Below are 19,826 nucleotides of genomic sequence, written 5' to 3' on the forward strand. Positions count from 1 at the left end.
AGGAGAAATCTGTCCCTGCATATGTAGTGCTTTGTAGTGTTGTTGTGTTTTAAAATAGTGCTTCATGATTAAACTTGAATCAGTCTGGATTACTGGAAGCCTTAAAATCAGTGTAGAGGGTCTATCTACTCCATATTCTCTGGATTTATTGCACTGTTCAAAATGAAAAACATGAATGTATGATTGATTATATATATATATATATATATATATTATATATATATATAAAAGAAATTCTTTAAATTTAGTCTTTAAAAGTGCTATAAATAGAAATGTTATGTTGAATATAACCTTATTATTATTATAAGAAAAATTTACATCCAGTGTAATGTGTGGAATAAAAGTATTGCCCCCTCCCCCCTCATATCTTTTCCCATGACGCACTCATTGCTAACGTTAGACTGTCATAAAGTGTATTATCATCTGGGAACAGAATGTCTCAAGACAATTTGGAGGCCTTCCTGCTTATGGATAAGTTATGGTAACTCAAGAAGTAATCCTGAAGCTGGATTCGGACAATGTGATTGACAGGGTTGCAGGGGAAAGCTAATTCCGTTAACTACCCATAAACCTGTATTATAATAATAATAATTATTAATTAAATCAGATGTTTAAATAATCTCCTGCCATGTCTTTAGTAGCGGGCCACGGTTTCTAAATTACCAGTATTACTTCATCTAATAAATTCTGTCAATTCCATGTGCTTTCATCTTCCCCAAGAGTGCTGGCTTGTTGTTGGCAAGCTAATAATAATACTAATAAATAAAATTTGTAACAGACTTTATATTGTAACAATCTCAAAGTGCTACATGAAAGGAGATAGATAAAGAATTTATGAATAAAACTATTTAAATGAATAAAACAACCAATGAAATGGAAGAAAACATTCAGATACATTTTTTAAAGGGGAACTATCTTATAAATGGCCTTTTTCAGTGTTTAGCATTGTTTCCTAGCTATGTGGACTTATATTAATATGATCTATGTCTCTAATTCTCATATTGGCGCATTCTTCCAATTCTCCTCTAACAATATTCACCCTCACTGAACTGAGTCATCTGAAAATGTGATGATTTGTGATGTCAGAAAGACACCGCTGCATGTTAATGTTCAGGCGCTGGCGCCGCGGCGCAGTGGTTTAGGAGCCCAGGCTCAAAACGGCTCGAGATCTTGAGGTAGAAAAATGCTGTTTTTGAGTACTTGATTAGAAATACAAAACAATGAATTAAAAAAAATATATAATTACAGAGGTGTTCCATAAACTCACAGGAATTGTGTAAAAGTGCCCAAATAGTGAAAGAAATAGTAAAATAGTTCCCCTTTAAAATAAAATCATAAAGGAAAATGCCTTGTTAAAAATGTATGTTTTAGTCCCCTTTTAAAAGCGATGAGGAGGGGGCGTTGCTGTGGATGCACTGATGGGTGAGGAGGGAGACCTTGTATTCTATCCTGAAGGAGACGGGGAGCCAGTGTAGGGAATGGAGTATGGGTGTGATGTGTTAATATTTCCGCACTCTCATCAGGATCCTAGCAGCACAGTTCTGAATGTACTGGAGCTTCTGGATGCTCTTGCTAGGGATCCCGATGAGCAGTGCGTTGCAGTAGTCAAGCCTTGAGGAGACAAAGGCGTGAACGAGTTTTTCGGCATCTGGCAGGGTGAGTGTGGGACGGAGTCTGGCTATATTTCTGAGGTGGAAGAATGAGGTTTTGCACAAGTGCTTAATGTGGGAGTCAAAGGTCATGTGGGGGTCCATTTTTACACCCAGGTTAGTGATTACAGGTGAGAGGGGGAGGTTCTGGCTGGAAAAGGTGATGCTGGTTATTGGGGATAATTTGATTTGGTGTGGGGTGCCGATTAGAATGGCTTCTGCAAGCTGTCTCCGTCTGTCTGCCCGTCTGTCAGTCTGTCTGTCTGACTCTCTTTCTCTCTCACGCACACATACACATTTCTCCGTCCCGGTGATGAACAAGAAATGAACGTGACATACGATGATGATAAAAAAATAAATGCAAGTCATACTGGCTACTAGCTTTTTCTTACCGTTTACTAGTGGATGAAAATAGCCATAAAGAATTGTCAATATCAAGCAAAGTACATATTTGTATTTGGTCAACAAAACAGGGTTTCGGTGCCCCTCTTAACACTTTGATTGCCCAACCCGAGTTTTCTCGGGTTTACCCCCCCGCGGGTTGAATGCCCACTCACGAGATTTTTTTTTTTTTTTTTTTTTAGCGATCTGAAATCGGATTTCATCAACCAAGTCTACCGTTGGAAATCAAACCACTCCAGGCGCTCAGATGTGAAAAAAGCACCCCCTATCGTCTCCCAGATGGTAATTCACCCTTTTGGATTGAACTCAATGAAAATGAATGAGAAAAAGCCTCAGAGCAGCGGAGATTATGTGTTTTTACAGTATACACGGTGAATCAATAAAAAGATTGATTTTTTCGAATGGCGATCAGGAATTGGAATAATCCATTTGGATACCATCTGATCTCAGGTAAGGAATCTATGTTACCAGTATTAGGATAATCAGACTAGTTTTCACAGAGATATAAGCTTTTATGTGATTATGTGATATTGCTGTTTGGCTGTGCGAGCGGTCAGGAAATAGGAGAATCGATTTTCAACTCACGGCACGAGCGTGCATGCGCACACATATACTATCAATAATCTAGCGTTTATTTGAAAACGATTCATAAATAGGCCGAACAATGACAACGTTCTAGAATATTCCAGTAAAAGGCGATTATCATAGAATGTGTTATTTTTTCCATGAAAACGAGTGATTTTCAAAATGCTAGAAAACGGAAATTAAGCGATAAAAAAACCATCTGCTTCAACAATGTTGACTGGAAAATGAGTGTTTGATAAGCGACGGGCAGATTAGACACATAGCCATAATTTAAAACATAGATTAGGCGATAACGTTAACATTGAAGTGGCCCTGGGCATTCAAGGAGGTAAAAAGGAATTAACCTTGGGCAATCAAAGTGTTAATACAAAGAGTGTTTTACGTGACATAATGTAAATACAACCAACCTTGTTACAACATTGAACCTACTGACATTACTGTCACCCCGCAGAATGGAAAACTCATGAACTCATTCAAGGCGACTATTCATGTGTGTGTGTGTGCGTGTGCGTGTGTGTGTGTGTGTAGCCAGTCTAAGAAAAGGACATTACTACAAATAGTTTCCAGGTCACACAGGCTCCGTCCTGTTATTTTGAGAAGCCACTGGCTTCTAAATGTCCCCTCCTGCTGTGTTAGTCCCCCTGCCCTCGATCAGTGTGTGGTGTGGTGTGTGTGTGTGTGTGTGTGTGTGTGTGTGTGTGTGTGTGTGTGTGTGTGTGTGTGTGTGTGTGTGTGCGTGTGTTAGCGGTTATGTCATGCTGCTACCCTGATTTCATGGGTGACTGGTGTGACTGTCCTTGATTCATAACTGGACCTTCATTCCACTGACTGTAATCACTGGATGATAGGGCCAGTTGTGGGTCGGGACAGCCTTGCTGTGCAGTGGTGGGAGAAGAGTGTGTACAAGTATACACTGACTGGACAGTTTAGTAGGCTTTGTTCAGACAGCAGGCCAATCTGATTTGTTTCTCAGATCTTTAACTGTCCACACGGTTTAGTTGCATGTGATCGTTAATGGTAGTATGCAGTTGCAGGCCCAGGCCAGGCGGTAATTGACACCCGTATAACAATCAATGCCTAACTATTATGTAAAGCGATGTAATGTTACTAATGTTCACGTTAGATAATTTGCTACAGAGTTGCAATGAGAGTAGGTAACAAAAGCTTATCATTACTTTATCTGTAGACAAATTTATTAGCTAACCTGAGTGAAGTGGATTAGTTTAGCTAATTATCAGCTAACATTAGCCGCTCAGATGCACTTCCGTCACTCTGTATTTGACGTTGTCGTTGTGTTGACACTTTGAAATCTAATTTGAGCATCAGAGTGGTCGGACTGAGACGCATTTGTAGAAATCTGATTTCAAACCACCTCCAAATGTGATCAGATTAGCAAAAAAACATGTTTATTTATTTGCTCTCCAGATTTTCTCATCAATCTGGATACAATCTGGATATGACAAAAACTGATTTGGGCTGGCAGTCTGAACATAACTATATTATACTGCATTACATTATACATCATATTATATCATACAATATTGCGTCAGAACAACCGTTGCCTCCAGAACAGACCAGGATTATACAAGGTGTTACCCAAAATGTTTCTTAGGGGAGCTGGTTGATGCTGATAATTATGAATGTCAATTGCTGTCGCTGTCTGGATGGTTTTTATTTAACACTTTCAGTGCCGTTCATTAACATGGTAAAATGTCCTTGGATGCCAGCACCCACTTCAATGATAGCGTTCTGAACGCATAATCTATGTCTTAAATTATGGCTATGTGTCTAATCTGCCCGTCGCTTATCAATGACTTGTTTTCAGTCAACATTGTCGAAACGGATTTAATTTTCTTTTATTTATTTTTTTAATCGGTTCATTTCTGTTTTATAGCATTTCGAAAAGCTGTCGTTTTCTCGAAAGTTTCAGGAAAATAGAAATATTCCGTCAAAAAACGACATTTACTGGAATATTCTCGAACACACTAAAACGTTGTCATTTTTCGGCCTATTTATGAATCGTTTTCAAATAAACGTTAGATTATCGATAGTATATGTGTACTTATGCACGCTATAGAAGCGATCTGAAAAACCTATTATCTCATTTCCTGATCAACGCGCACACATACACATATGGGACACGCTGAGATATAGGTCAAAACAGCTCCGATTACCCCAAGACTGGTAACATAGATTCCTTACCTCACATCAGATGTTCTCCAAAAAGATTATTCTAATTCCTGATCGCCAGTCCAAATATCGATCGCATTTATTGATTGATTATTGGCTACTGTAAATATATATTCCAGGTTGTTTTCCGTCTCGCAATCACTTCGGTATTCATCAGACGGCTTGCCGGCAGAGTAGAATGAGGAAGCTGCCCCCCCCCCGGCCCGCTTGGCTCAATATAACGTTAGCTACGACAGCTAGCCGGCCCGCTTGGCTCAATATAACGTTAGCTACGACAGCTAGGCGGCCCGCTTGGCTCAATATAACGTTAGCTACAATAGCTAGCCGGCCCGCTTGGCTCAACATAACGTCTACGACAGCTAGCCGGCCCGCTAGCTCAACATAACGTTGGCTACGATAGTTAGCCGGCCCGCTAGCTCAACATAACGTTGGCTACGATAGTTAGCCGGCCCGCTAGCTCAACATAAGGTTAGCTACGATAGCTAGCCGGCCCGCTGGTCCAACAGAACGTCAGCTACGATAGCTAGCCGGCCCGCTGGCTCCACATAACGTTAGCCAACATAACGTTAGCCACGATAGCTAGCCGGCCCGAGAGAGAGAGAGAGAGAGAGATATCTCCACGGCGGGAATAGAATAGAGTGCATTAAAAACTCACCAAACGTCCAAGAGGATGGAGACAACCGCGTGGAGTTGACGAAGTTCATCTGCCGAACGACCGTCCTCTTCATCTTGGCATAACAATGCTGCACGCACTCTCTCTAGGTTAGCTAACGCTAGTTAGCCTTTAGCTAAGCTACTAGCCGACATGGCTATCCCGACTGAACCACACGTTAGCACTCGATATTATAACGTAGCTAAAGCTAACTAGCTGTCCCTGCCTTTAGCTAAGCCGACATGGCTAGCCTGACTGAACTTTCTAACATGCAACAACTTTCATCTTCAGTCCATCTGCCGAACAACCTCTTCGTCTTGGCTGGCATAACCTCCAATGCTGCACGCGCAAAATAGTCAGACGGTACACATGTAACCCCTCCCTTCGTTGAAACCAATAGTATGTCTGCTGCAGAGCCCCAGAGCTCCAATAGTGTATCAGCAGAGCCGCAGAGCCAGGAACAAGTCAGACACATTCTACAAACGTGTCTAATGTGAAATATATAAGCATAATTATAAGCAAAACTAGATTCTAGGTCTGTGATGAAAAAGGGCCTCGCGGGAAGGGGGGCCTCGCAAAAAAAGATTAAAAATAAATAAAAAATCTTTATTTTTTATTTTTTTTGTGCGAGGCCCCCCTTCCCGCGAGGCCCTGTGCGACCGCACTGCTCGCACACCCCCTGAGGCGGCCCTGCCTGGCGGTATAAGTGCCATGCTCACCCACTGAGCCACACAGGACCATGAGTGCGAGTGTGTATTGTATGTATGTGGCAATGTTAGTCTGTGTGTCTGCGTGTGTGTGTGTCTGCGTGTGTGCGTGTGTGTGTGTGCAGCTGTCTTACATGCCAGTTGTCTGTGAAGGTCTCCAGGAGCCTGTGGATGACAGGAGCCTCTCCAGGCAGTCTGAACGTCTCCAGATAGAGTCGCAAAGCCTCATCGATACGCAGGCCTTGGAAGGTGAACGTGCTGCATGTTGGGGGGGGGGGGGGGGGGGTCACTCAGTCAGTCTAACATGTTCCACCGTAGCAAGGTCTAAGCAGTCATTTAGTCCTTGAGCGGACACTTTAATCAACGTGCGATGCTTGAAAAAGCTGTTCTTCCTAGTTCAGTGTTTATTCTCGTTTTTTTTTTAAGTAGCCATCTTGTGGACCTGGTATGGTAGCTGCTAGAGGCAAAGCTAATTAGATTGGAAAGATATAGGGGAAGCTTCCCTAGGATGGCCTTATATATAATAACAAACGGTGGGATTCCCTCCATACGTACAGAGGTCCATCCTACCATTTGGTAAAGCACACAATGTTTTGTATAGCCTCAGACACAATGTGTTTTGTATAGCCTCAGACACAATGTGTTTTGTATAGCCCCAGACACAATGTGTTTGTGCCACTTACACATTGTTGTTATAGATACACATATACGTAGCTGAGTTTAAATGTGTGAGGATATGTCATTTCAAAATATTATAATTCATAACCTAACCTGAAACACGATATTGGGCTCACAGGACGATGCCAAGCAGGTTATATTCCAGATGGGGAATATTAAAGGAAACTGAATGCTTTCGGTTTTGAGTACCCGTGGAGAATATTGTAAATTGAAATACTGCTAGGACTCAAGTGCATCAGTGTGGTCAGGCTGGACCGTATGTATTTTCTTATCAACGTTATTGTAATGTTTTTTATATGGTCAATTGTGATGCACAATTTTGTTTTCGAAATCAGTATCTAAAAACAAATCAAAATTCCCACAAAATAATTTCTAAAGTAAATGAGAATGTCTAATGCAAATGAAAGAGTTCCATTTTGATATCACACATCCCGATACCGTGCAGTCCAATATGATGAACATCGAACCTAACCAGATATGATGACACATACATATACACCAGTGATGTAAACATGTTGTTGTAGACGTGTGTTTCCCTACTTGACAAAGCTATCCAGCAGCTCCATGTGCTTGCGGTCGCTGATGATCTCCCCGATCATCTTCTTGTCCAGCCGGGGGTTCTCGCGCAGCCAGCGGGCCACCTGGTCGTTGTCCATGGGGCTGCTCAGCAGATTTTTCTCCTGCAGGAACTGGATGCCCTTCTTGTGTTTCTGGTTGAACTGCTCAGTGCCTGTGATCAGCAGCTGGATGACACAAGAGCAGAATGTTTAGAAATGTGTACCTTGCTCAACTAGACAGCTCTCAAAACACACCTTTTCAACAAGGCTTTCCCCACTAGTTAGTTTAGATTAGATTTAGGTTTCATTATCCCTATACCTGCCCCTCACCCCCCCCCCCCCCATCCCCCTTTTCCCTAGCCCTCTTGACTGTGAAGCGACCTTGGGTTTCTTGAAAGGCGCTATAAAATTTGTATTTATTATTATTATAATATATAATAATTTTTTTCTGTAAATATTTGATGTACCGTAAGATGGGACTTTCTGACATTGCGTTATGAAACATAAATAAAGATGTTATAAACAATAACTGCATGAAGTTTACTGCAACGGATCTATGATCAAAATGCTCACCTTCTTTTTAGTTCTGATGTCCATCAGTTCTTCAGAATCCGGTAAATAGGAGGAGAAACGATGAGGCTTTTTCAGGGGTTTCTTCTCAGCTGAAAGGGAGACGATCATTTCCATTAACTTCTGTCTAAGTGTGTAAATCCCAACACTATTCATTATTGTCAGTATTCACAATTGTCATGTTAAAGGCCTAATGGGTGATCCAGGTGTAAGCAGATGGATAACTCCACAACAGAAAATAATAATGGGAGAAGTTTTTTTACTCTCTTATTGATCGTCTGAGCTCTTGATACAAGGACTAAAACTTGTAATAAGCTCTTGATACAAGGACAACATGTAAATATGAGTTTTGTGGCTATAAAACGTTTGTTTACATCGGCAATGTTTATAAAAACCTGGAATCTGCAGATGATTCTCTTCAAGAATACACCCCACACAAAAAGAAAAATCACAGATTGAGACTTTCAATCGTGTCTAAAAAGAAAGACACGCCAGGGGTAGGGGGTTATCTGATGTTCCTAGAATACCCAATCAGGTTTTCAGTCTTAACATCAGATAACCCCCTACCCCCCCCCCCCCCCCCCTCATCCGACTGTATGATGCCCCAGTCATCCTAATAGGGTTAGTATTGTTACTGCCTGGTCCAGAGGACAAGACTGCTACCTAAAAAGAAAACCACGGACAGGGGCTTCGAATAGTGTCTGAACTGAAAGTCCCACCAGGGTCAGTCTCTTCCTGGTCCTGTCTGCCGAGTCTCATCTTCTCAGCCATCAGGTGCCCGCTGGTTGGTGGGCATGGCGGTGAGCTTTCAGCTTCTGGAATGTTCTGCCCGTTGGCACTAGTCACCAATCTACTGTGGTCTAAAGAGAAATAAAAAGAAAAACAATTGACCTATTGCAAATGCAAACCAACCCTCTTTTCTTGATCCTCCAATCACAACTGTTACTTCCCTCGGACAAACTTTGTCAGGGTTTGAAGATCATTGTGAAATTAAGCACGACTCGATGGTCACAGAAACATGGTGTCTGAGGATATACAAAACACATTGTGTCTGGGGCTATACAAACGCATTGTGTCTGGGGCTATACAAACACATTCTGTCTGGGGCTATACAAACGCATTGTGTCTGGGGCTATACAAACACATTGTATCTGGGGCTATACAAACACATTGTGGCTGGGGCTATACAAAACACACTGTCTGAGGCTATACAAAACATTGTGTGCTTTACCAAATGGTAGGATGGACCTCTGTACGTACGGAGGAAATCCCACATGTTTGTTTTTATATATAAGGCCATCCTAGGGAAGCTTCCCCTATATCTTTCCAATCTAATTAGCTTTGCCTCTAGCAGCTACCATACCAGGCCCACAAGATGGCTACTTTTAAAAAACCCGAGAATAAACACTAAACTAGGAAGAACAGCTTTTTCAAGCATCGCACCTTGGGCATGGAATGGGCTACAGGACCATATCCACTTAGATACCTTGGTCTCTCTCTACGAATTTAAATCTGTATTACATAACTTCCTACAAGAATGTCGCTGCTTTCTGTAGTCAGGTCCCAACTGCAAAATTACTGTATTTTACTGTCATACACTTTTACTATTATGTAGACTATTCTGTCTTGTGTTTACATGTGATGTATTGTATACATGCACTTTTATTATGTTCTTGTGTGATGTACCGCACATTTTATTGCTGTCTGATATATTGCAAATGTTATTGCTGTCATCTTGGCCAGGTCTCCCTTGCAAAAGAGATCTTGTATCTCAATGGGACTTCCTGGTTAAATAAAGGTAAAAGAAATAAAAATACAAATACAAAAACACATTGTGTCTGGGGTTATACAAAAACACATAGTGTCTGAGGCTATACAAAACACATTGTGTCTGGGGCTATACAAAACACATTGTGTCAGGGGCTATACAAAACACATTGTGTCAGGGGCTAAACAAAACACATTGTGTCTGGGGCTATACAAAACCTTAGGGACAGGGATGGTGAAAGAAAAAAGGCTGAAGTCATGTCATATACAACCACCTTGTCCGGATTTAGGACGATTCTTCCTCAGTTTTGGATAAAACCGGTGCTTGGGTCGGTTCCGCGACAATTGTGACAACAATGAATTGCAAGACCCCGATTACAATAGATCTATATTTCAGCTACTGTTAAAGTATATCATTGGAGACATGCCGTACATATTATATTCATTTTATGATATATTTCATGATATAATGAAATAGTCCCCAATATCAGAAGTTGTACAGGATGTTCAATGCAAAGAGGTCTATAATACCTGTTGGTGTGTCTGCACTGTTATTCGTTGAGCCCTCTGCTTCTGCCATCAGAGTATCTGATTGGTCTTGTTGAGCAGCGCTGTTTAACACCTTGGCCTGGCAGTGGGCCTCGGTGCTGTCGATCACAGTCAACAGAGCCTCCAGTGAGAGGAGGTGAGTGGTGTAGAGCTGCCCGGACACTGGGAAGGCATTCTGCAAGACAAACACACAAATGAGCGTTGGTGTCGAATGTGGCCGTTAATAGGGTCATCATCATCATCATCACTTATTTATTCGTACATGGAATTACCACAGCCCAACAGTACATATTAATATGATCCACCAAATTCCATGGCCGAAAGGAACAGGAAGAAGAAAAATTATTATATGTACCTGCCCCTACACACATACAGCACACTGATAGACGTATTGCAATGTCCCCAAACCAAACAGAATGTACATACCCATTTTTTTTCTGGGCGTGACAATGTCTGATGACCTGTCCTGGGGGGTCAGCATTGCCTCTGCTGTGGGCAAAGCACAGCAGCGCCTTTTCTATCTCAGGAAGCTTAAATGGGCTAAACTCCCACAGGGACTGATGGCCAACTTCTACCACTGCGCAGTAGAGAGTGTACTCACGTACGGACTACTGGTGTGGTTTTCTAGCTACACCAGGGCAGAGAAGGAGGCCCTCCACAGAGTGGTCAAGGCTGCGAGGAGGATCACTGGAGCTAGCCTCCCGGATATCTCCACAGTCTTTACCTCCCGCTGCCTACGGCGTATAAATAACATCTTACAAGACCAGTACCACCCAGCACACCATCTCTTTCAACTGCTGCCCTCTGGTCAAAGGTATAGATCCATCCAGTCCGGAACCAGCAGACTGACCAACAGCCTCTATCCACGGGCTGTCAGGCTGCTCAACGACCAACATCAACTTGCCCGGCCCGCACCCCCATTTTCCTTTACTAAAATGTTTGATTAACTTAAAAATATATAGTATGTGTATTTTATTTTTCAATATGGATCTATTGTGGACAATGGTATTGTAAAAATCAACACCTATGCATGGTTCCATGACGGTATACGTTCATATTCGGTATACTAGCCGTTAAGTCACCAAAGAATTAATAAAAGACAAGAATTAACATTAGCCGCACACACCTTAGTCAGCGGGTTGCTACAAAAATATTAAACCATAATGGGCAATTGTAGCAAATACGTCACCCTTCGGTTTGATGTAATTTGCCCTCCAGGTTTACCCCATAGTGCAAAGCAGCAGTTTCCAGTTCAGTAAGCTACTAGCAAATATACTAGAGCAAGGAAATAGCACTTGAAAATATATGCTACTAGTAACATTAGTTAACATTATGGCCAATGCTTAGTAGCATTTCATTCTTTGATAAAGTTAACTAGCCTTAGTCGTCAGGCAATCTGTAAACCAATACTCACTCTAATGTTTGGCAACTAATGCTAGCGAAGAAGAGAAACCCTTTGTACTGTGGCCAGGGGAAGACATCTTCAATACAAATACCCATCAGGGTAAATTGGTGGTCAAAACCACATCTGACATTCAAATTAAATGTCACTAAACTATCCACAATCTATCAACACTTAACATGTTGTCCAAACGGATCTCTCTCTAGAACCCCCTGGTCGGGCCCTACCTTGGACAGCAGCTTGGTGAGGTCCTCGAACAGGTTGGAGCAGTAGAAGTCACAGTCGTAGTTGATGTAGAGCTCAGTGACGAAGCTGGGGATCCTCCATAGCTGCACCAGAGCCTCCAGGGCCATCTCCTTCATCTCATACGGCATCTTGATGTTCTCCGATGTGATGATGTCCATCATCCTCTTCAGGTACATCTGGGGGTGGACACAGTTTGGTGGTTAGGGCTGTGTATCTGATATATGAGGAATCTGGCAATACGATACATATCACGACTCACCATTCAATATATTGTGATACTAGCTATAAACACTGCAATACTACCTATAAACACTGCAATACTACCTATAAACACTGCAATTTTATAATGACAACATTTTAAACATTTGTATATATGCCAGCGTTTTTTTTCCACTGCACCTGCCAAAAGGCTAGTCAAAAAAATAATATTTTATTTAGTTTTCCATGCTAAATGGAAAGATTAACATTTGTTTTCATCAATATGAAATAAAGGTAATTTTTAGTGGCTTGTTTTTTTGTGATGAGTCACCTTGTCTAATACAGATCATGTGGACTGAAACAAACACTAAGGACTAAACTTTGCTACAATTCCTAGACAGGATCAGGATGTTACGGTTACCTCGAGTTGAAACTTGAGATGTACCCTCATGCCTTCAAAAAGCAGGAAGCAAAGCCGTATCGAGGCAGCATACAGGTTCATACGCTCCACATTCAGCAACTGCAACGAAGAAAGACACTGTCAATGACCAGAGATAAGAATACATGTAAGGTCCCGGGTCTCTGCGGTGGTAGGGGAGTGGTTTAGACCTCTACACTACCCAGACGCCCCGCACTCATCATAATCTAAGGCATACTGGATTAAAGTCTTCATCAAACTGCATATTTTACATTACATGTAACAAAAAAAAACATTACTGAAAAGAATTGCTAAAGAGATTGACATTTTCATTCTCGCTACAATTTTCTCTGTCAGCCTAGTGCTTACTCGGTCCCCCTTGTGTTGCTGTTCTGTGTTCTGTACAGTGTCCAGTTACTTTATTGTCATTCCCTGTGTCTTACCGTACTGTCTGTTGCATAGTCCTACTGCCATAACATATCGGCTAGTCTCCTATGTCTTACTATATTGTCGGCTGTATAGTCTTTGTGTCATAACATGTCTAGTATTGTCTACTGTCGTATGTCATACTGGATCGTCTGTTGTATATCCCTAGTGTCCTGTGGTCCTACTCTATTGACTGTCCATCCTGTCTTTTGTCATGTTGTATTGTCCTCTGTTACACTGTGTGACTATGTCTATAGTTTTTAATTCTGTAGTTACTGTACAGCACTTTGGTCGGCTTTTAAATGCGCTATATAAATAAATTACTTGACTTGACCCTTGGTCTTACCTGGAAGAGGTGTCTGCAGAGCTCGTCTTTGACCAGCCCCAGCAGCGACTGGTAGGGAGCGATGTGCGCAGCCTCCAGGGCCACGGTCAGCAGCTGCAGGCCCATGTGCATCATGGCATCGGTGTTGTGGCGGTCGTGGGGGTTGGTCAGCGAGATGAGGAAGCGGAAGAGCTCCCGCAGACAAGGCAGGCCGTACGGGATGAGAGACGCACCTGAGGTACGGAGGAATGGACGAGGATGGAGATGAGGAATTAGGAATAGGAGATGAGGAATAGGACTGTGTAAAGTGCTCCTCACCATCTCTCTGTGTAAAGTGCTCCTCACCATCTCTGTGTAAAGTGCTCCTCACCATCTCTCTGTGTAAAGTGCTCCTCACCGTCTCTGTGTAAAGTGCTCCTCACCGTCTCTGTGTAAAGTGCTCCTCACCGTCTGTGTAAAGTGCTCCTCACCGTCTCTCTGTGTAAAGTGCTCCTAACCGTCTCTCTGTAAAGTGCTCCTCACCATCTCTCTGTGTAAAGTGCTCCTCACGTCTCTGTGTAAAGTGCTCCTCACCATCTCTCTGTGTAAAGTGCTCCTCACCATCTCTGTGTAAAGTGCTCCTCACCATCTCTCTGTGTAAAGTGCTCCTCACCGTCTCTCTGTGTAAAGTGCTCCTCACCGTCTCTCTGTGTAAAGTGCTCCTCACAGTCTCTCTGTGTAAAGTGCTCCTCACCGTCTCTCTGTGTAGACTGTGTAAAGTGCTCCTCACCATCTCTCTGTGTAAAGTGCTCCTCACCATCTCTCTGTGTAAAGTGCTCCTCACCGTCTCTCTGTGTAAAGTGTTCCTCACCGTCTCTCTGTGTAAAGTGTTCCTCACCGTCTCTCTGTGTAAAGTGCTCCTCACCATCTCTCTGTGTAAAGTGCTCCTCACGTCTCTGTGTAAAGTGATCCTCACCGTCTCTCTGTGTAAAGTGTTCCTCACCGTCTCTCTGTGTAAAGTGTTCCTCACCGTCTCTCTGTGTAAAGTGTTCCTCACCGTCTCTCTGTGTAAAGTGTTCCTCACCGTCTCTCTGTGTAAAGTGCTCCTCACCGTCTCTCTGTGTAAAGTGCTCCTCACCGTCTCTGTGTAAAGTGCTCCTCACGTCTCTGTGTAAATGTTCCTCACCGTCTCTCTGTGTAAAGTGTTCCTCACCGTCTCTCTGTGTAAAGTGCTCCTCACGTCTCTGTGTAAAGTGTTCCTCAACGTCTCTGTGTAAAGTGCTCCTCACCATCTCTCTGTGTAAAGTGTTCCTCACGTCTCTCTGTGTAAAGTGTTCCTCACCGTCTCTCTGTGTAAAGTGTTCCTCACCGTCTCTCTGTGTAAAGTGTTCCTCAACGTCTCTGTGTAAAGTGCTCCTCACCGTCTCTCTGTGTAAAGTGCTCCTCACCGTCTCTCTGTGTAAAGTGTTCCTCACCGTCTCTGTGTAAAGTGCTCCTCACCGTCTCTCTGTGTAAAGTGCTCCTCACGTCTCTGTGTAAAGTGCTCCTCACCGTCTCTCTGTGTAAAGTGCTCCTCACAGTCTGTGTAAAGTGCTCCTCACGTCTCTCTGTAGACTGTGTAAAGTGCTCCTCACAGTCTCTCTGTGTAAAGTGTTCCTCACCGTCTCTCTGTAGACTGTGTAAAGTGCTCCTCACAGTCTCTCTGTGTAAAGTGCTCCTCACCGTCTCTGTGTAGACTATGTAAATGCTCCTCACAGTCTCTGTGTAAAGTGCTCCTCACCGTCTCTCTGTGTAAAGTGCTCCTCACCGTCTCTCTGTAGACTGTGTAAAGTGCTCCTCACCGTCTCTCTGTGTAAAGTGCTCCTCACCGTCTCTGTGTAAAGTGCCCCCAACCGTCTCTGTGTAGACTGTGTAAATGCTCCTCACCGTCTCTGTGTAAATGCTCTTCACCGTCTCTATGTAGACTGTAAATGCTCCTCACCGTCTCTGTGTAAAGTGCTCCTCACCGTCTCTCTGTGTAAAGTGCTCCTCACCATCTCTGTGTAGACTGTGTAAAGTGCTCCTCACCGTCTCTCTGTGTAAAGTGCTCCTCACCGTCTCTGTGTAGACTGTGTAAAGTGCTCCTCACCGTCTCTCTGTGTAAAGTGCTCCTCACCGTCTCTGTGTGTAGACTGTGTAAAGTGCTCCTCACCGTCTCTCTGTGTAGACTGTAAAGTGCTCCTCACCGTCTCTCTGTGTAAAGTGCTCCTCACCGTCTCTGTGTGTAGACTGTGTAAAGTGCTCCTCACCGTCTCTCTGTGTAGACTGTAAAGTGCTCCTCACCGTCTCTCTGTGTAAAGTGCTCCTCACCGTCTCTGTGTGTAGACTGTGTAAAGTGCTCCTCACCGTCTCTGTGTGTAGACTGTGTAAAGTGCTCCTCACCGTCTCTCTGTGTAGACTGTGTGAAGCGGACTCCTCGGGGGTTGACATAATCCATGTCATGGATTGAAGCGTTGTCCAACTGCTCCGCCACAGACTCTCTGTCCTCCAGAACCTCTGGGATGGACTCCACTGAGGCGGACTGGGCCCGCTCCACCTGCCTGCCCTCAGACTGGACCAGATGACAGATAACATCAGAGTTCCCTCGGAACCAAGTTCAATGCACTAAGGCCCGTTTTATTTTTTTTATTTTTTATGTTTTTGGTAGATTTGTATTTGTTTGTTCTACCGGGCAGTCCGGTAGAGAGAGAGAGAGGAAGAACGGGAAATAGAGCGGGGGGGAGACATTCGGCAAAGGACGCCGGGTCCGGGAATCGAACCAGAGTCGGCCGTTTCGCAACGCAGCGCGTTACATGGGTCGCCACTTGGGTGCCCAAGGCCTGGTTTCTTAACAGATCACTTCTTCTAGTGGATCCCCATTTTCTTTTAAGAAACTGCAGTAGTGCAATCCAAAGAGAGACACCTAACCAGGATGCTCAGGAATATGTAGGTACCAGGGGGGGAAACTGATGATGAGCAATAATACATGGACAAGTATCCTGTGTTGCCCTTACCTGTGCGTCCAGCCCGCCTGGCTCCATCCCTGGGGTGGTGGCTGTGGAGCTGCTCTGCTCCAGGTCGGTCAAGTCCTCCCGGGACGTGGCCTTGGAGCAGGTGTCCAGACCGCTGTCTGTGGTGGAGGGGCTGGAGATGGAGGAGCAGACACTGTCCGATGCCGGGAATGCAGAGGTGGAGGAGCCCGGTTCGAGAAACAGAACCCCACCTGGTAGACGAGAGAGAGACAATGGTTATCCAACCTTATAAAGTTCAATTTATATAATAAAATGTATTTAGTCTACAGTAAATACATACAAATTGACGGATTTAAAAAGGGACATGTCTTGCTATTCCTTTCACTATTTGGGCAATGTTACACAATTCCTGTGAGTCTATGGAACACATCTGTAAGTTTTTTTTCAAAAAAATTCATTGTTTTGTATTTCTAATCAAGTACTCTAAAGCAGCATTTTCCACACTATTTCAAGCTGTTTTGGGCTGGGCTCCGCCCATAAGCGCTTTGAGTGACAGTAACCCACAGTCTGCACTGGCAGACAAGAGAGATAGAGAGATAGAAGAGGGGGATACTAAATTTCACCGCGGGGGGGCATAATCCCACAGGACAATGCATTGGTAACTTGTTTCAAATGACAATATATACCCCTGTGAATATTATTGCACGGATCGGAATACGGGGGCGCGCATGGGAGCGTGTGCAATGATATTTTGCAGCAGTTTGACAGTGATATGCGAGTGCTCCCGACTGCGTGTGTTTCCCCGAGAGGAGAAGCTCCTGACCCGTGTGCGTGCATGTGTGTGTGGTGCTCCTGTCACTGTCTCTCTCTCTCCCTCTCTCTCGCTCTGTCGGCAAACGCGCCACCCGTTTGAGGAAGTGTCGGTATTTCTACTCGCTGTGTTGTTGAGTGCGCTACAACCATAGAGGGGCCGTTAGTTATGCAGATCAGCTCCTTGCTAGGTAGGATAGCGAGTCAAATCAGAAAGGCTTAGTTCACTGGGGGAGGATATTGTCTCAACTGAATTGGAGCAATCCGTCAAAATGAGAATTAGAGACACAGACCCCATTGATACAAACCCCCATTGCTAGAAAACAATGCTAAACACTGAAAAAGGCCATTTATAAGACACAGACCTTTAAGATAAGATAAGATATTCCTTTACTTTATTGATCCCCTTGGGGAAACGTAACCCTTATAGAAAGGCACACCATAGACTCATTTTGTCTTTTTTGGGGGGGAAACTGGACAAAAATATACCCATTTGAATTAAAAACAGATACAATACAGATACAATTGTATTACAAAAGAATACGTCAAAAAGAAGTCGATCACAGTAATTTGCACTAGAAAAACGAAACGCCATAAAAAATATTGCTAAAAAATAGGGCTGCACTTAATATTTTTGTATTGATTCATTTAACTTAATTATTTTTCAAATGAGTCTTAACAACTAATATATTGATACTATAGATTCTTTTTTTCAGACTCCTGATCAGAAACATGAATTCATTTTATCATATTATGTCATAGCAAGTAGTACAATTAGAACAAAGGGAATCAAAAGAATCAATTACAATCAATCTAAAAAACAAAACTTCCAACAGAATTAAATGCTCCAATTTCAAGGTTTTCTGCAAATCATTCCATTTGTACAGAGCATAGTATTTAAAACCAGTTTTACCAAGCTCAGTTTTTACATGTGGTGTATCTAAAGCTTAGTAATCCTGTGACCTAGTATGTGCTGTATGTAAAAGCAATCAAGGAGCAGAGATAATAGGGAGGTTTCATGAGCAGAGCCTGATGGACAAGTAGTTAAAGAAGGCCATCCCACTTTTTCATATAAAACACAATGGTGAGTGAGAAATGCATCTCCAGTGATAAAATACAATGCACAGCATATAGGTTTTAAGGATGAGGGAGAGGCATGCATGTACAGAATGTCACCATAATCAAATAGACATTATTGAGTACCTTAGACAAAGAAGCATGAGTCCATTTTACATTTTCAGAGGAACACTGTTTTCAAACATTATAATCTAAAGATGGTAAGAGTGTTGTGTTCACTCATAGTTAAAAGACAGTCGAGGTTGAGTAGTTTCCTGTGATATATCACATTCTCTCTGCAAGTAATTTAGATTAACTTCACAACTGCAAATAGATGGGCTGTCCAAAAAAACTCGAAACAAACGTATATGGTTCTTCAGTGCTAGGGTTCAATTGTTGATTCAATTGTACAATGGTCTTCCAACTGGCAGTAGGAAAGCATGATTTGTTTCTATTGTCAATCGTTTAAAATATTTAATTGTGATTAATTGCATGATTTTCCATCTCCACTTACATGAAACGGTAAGCATTAGCTTTGCTATGCTACACTTTTGAGCTACTTATCAACTGTGTGATTAATACAGATTTGAGTGGTGTACCCCAGACAGAGCGTACAGAGCACCACATTGTACACATGATTGTGGGTACGTTTGTTTAGTTGCAGCTGGTCCAGAACACGTTTACTGTTTACATGCTTTGACCAGGTACAGCCATCTTACGTCACATTGCAATGCCCTGACATACATTATGCAAATCATATTTCATATTTCTGTAATCGATTAAATAAATCGCCCCAGTCCTAGTCAAAAATAAGAAAAACTATCAAACAGCTCTAGCTTGAGGACTGTGGGGGAGGATATTCAAACACCTCTAGCTTGAGGCCTGTGGAGGAGGATATTCAAACAGCTCTAGCTTGAGGACTGTGGGGGAGGATATTCAAACGGCTCTAGCTTGAGGCCTGTGGAGGAGGATATTCAAACAGCTCTAGATTGAGGCCTGTGGAGGAGGATGGTCAAACAGCTCTAGCTTGAGGACTGTGGAGGGAGATGGTCAAACAGCTCTAGCTTGAGGACTATGGAGGAGGATATTCAAACAGCTCTAGCTTGAGGTCTGTGGAGGAGGATATTCAAACAGCTCTAGCTTGAGGACTGTGGAGGGAGATGGTCAAACAGCTCTAGCTTGAGGACTGTGGAGGAGGATATTCAAACAGCTCTAGCTTGAGGTCTGTGGAGGAGGATATTTAAGCAGCTCTAGCTTGAGGACTGTGGAGGATATTCAAACAGATCTAGCTTGAGGCCTGTGGAGGAGGATATTCAAACAACTCTAGCTTGAGGACTGTGGGGGAGGATATTCAAACGGCTCTAGCTTGAGGCCTGTGGAGGAGGATATTCAAACACCTCTGAAACATCACTGGCGGGTATGTCATACGACCGCCAGACACTTATGGACCTAAACTCCGGACTCAAAGAGGAGTTTGGAGACACTTTATGCCCAGAATGGCTAACAGAAATCAAGCGGGAGAACGGCAACAAAGGAAACGGCAGAAAGAGGCATAGAGGAAGACGAGGAGGTATCAGACTTAGATTAAAAAGATCTGCTTACCGTCCAGCAATTCCATCCATCTTTCTGGCGAATGCACGTTCGTTGGAGGGAAGGATGGACGACTTGAG

The 19,826-nt window shown here is 43.1% G+C and overlaps 1 protein-coding gene across 4 annotated transcripts in view; it reads right to left on the reverse strand.

The window, feature by feature from the left end:
* The window catches only part of gbf1 (golgi brefeldin A resistant guanine nucleotide exchange factor 1), a 221,188-nt gene that overhangs the window by 67,951 nt on the left and 133,411 nt on the right, over positions 1 to 19,826 (reverse strand). For all 4 annotated transcript variants that reach the window (XM_084322245.1, XM_084322244.1, XM_084322243.1 and 1 more), the window contains 10 exons: positions 16,333 to 16,541; positions 15,722 to 15,890; positions 13,343 to 13,554; positions 12,574 to 12,672; positions 11,936 to 12,130; positions 10,289 to 10,481; positions 8,710 to 8,850; positions 7,994 to 8,082; positions 7,404 to 7,606; positions 6,320 to 6,443 (listed from right to left, as the gene is read on the reverse strand). In XM_084322245.1, the coding sequence (XP_084178371.1) occupies positions 6,320 to 6,443; positions 7,404 to 7,606; positions 7,994 to 8,082; positions 8,710 to 8,850; positions 10,289 to 10,481; positions 11,936 to 12,130; positions 12,574 to 12,672; positions 13,343 to 13,554; positions 15,722 to 15,890; positions 16,333 to 16,541 (1,634 nt within the window). The remainder of the gene's footprint in view (positions 1 to 6,319; positions 6,444 to 7,403; positions 7,607 to 7,993; positions 8,083 to 8,709; positions 8,851 to 10,288; positions 10,482 to 11,935; positions 12,131 to 12,573; positions 12,673 to 13,342; positions 13,555 to 15,721; positions 15,891 to 16,332; positions 16,542 to 19,826) is intronic.

This window comes from Notolepis coatsorum (genome assembly GCF_963971535.1).
Source record: "Notolepis coatsorum genome assembly, chromosome: 9".
In the NCBI taxonomy this organism is placed as follows: Eukaryota; Metazoa; Chordata; class Actinopteri; order Aulopiformes; family Paralepididae; genus Notolepis; species Notolepis coatsorum.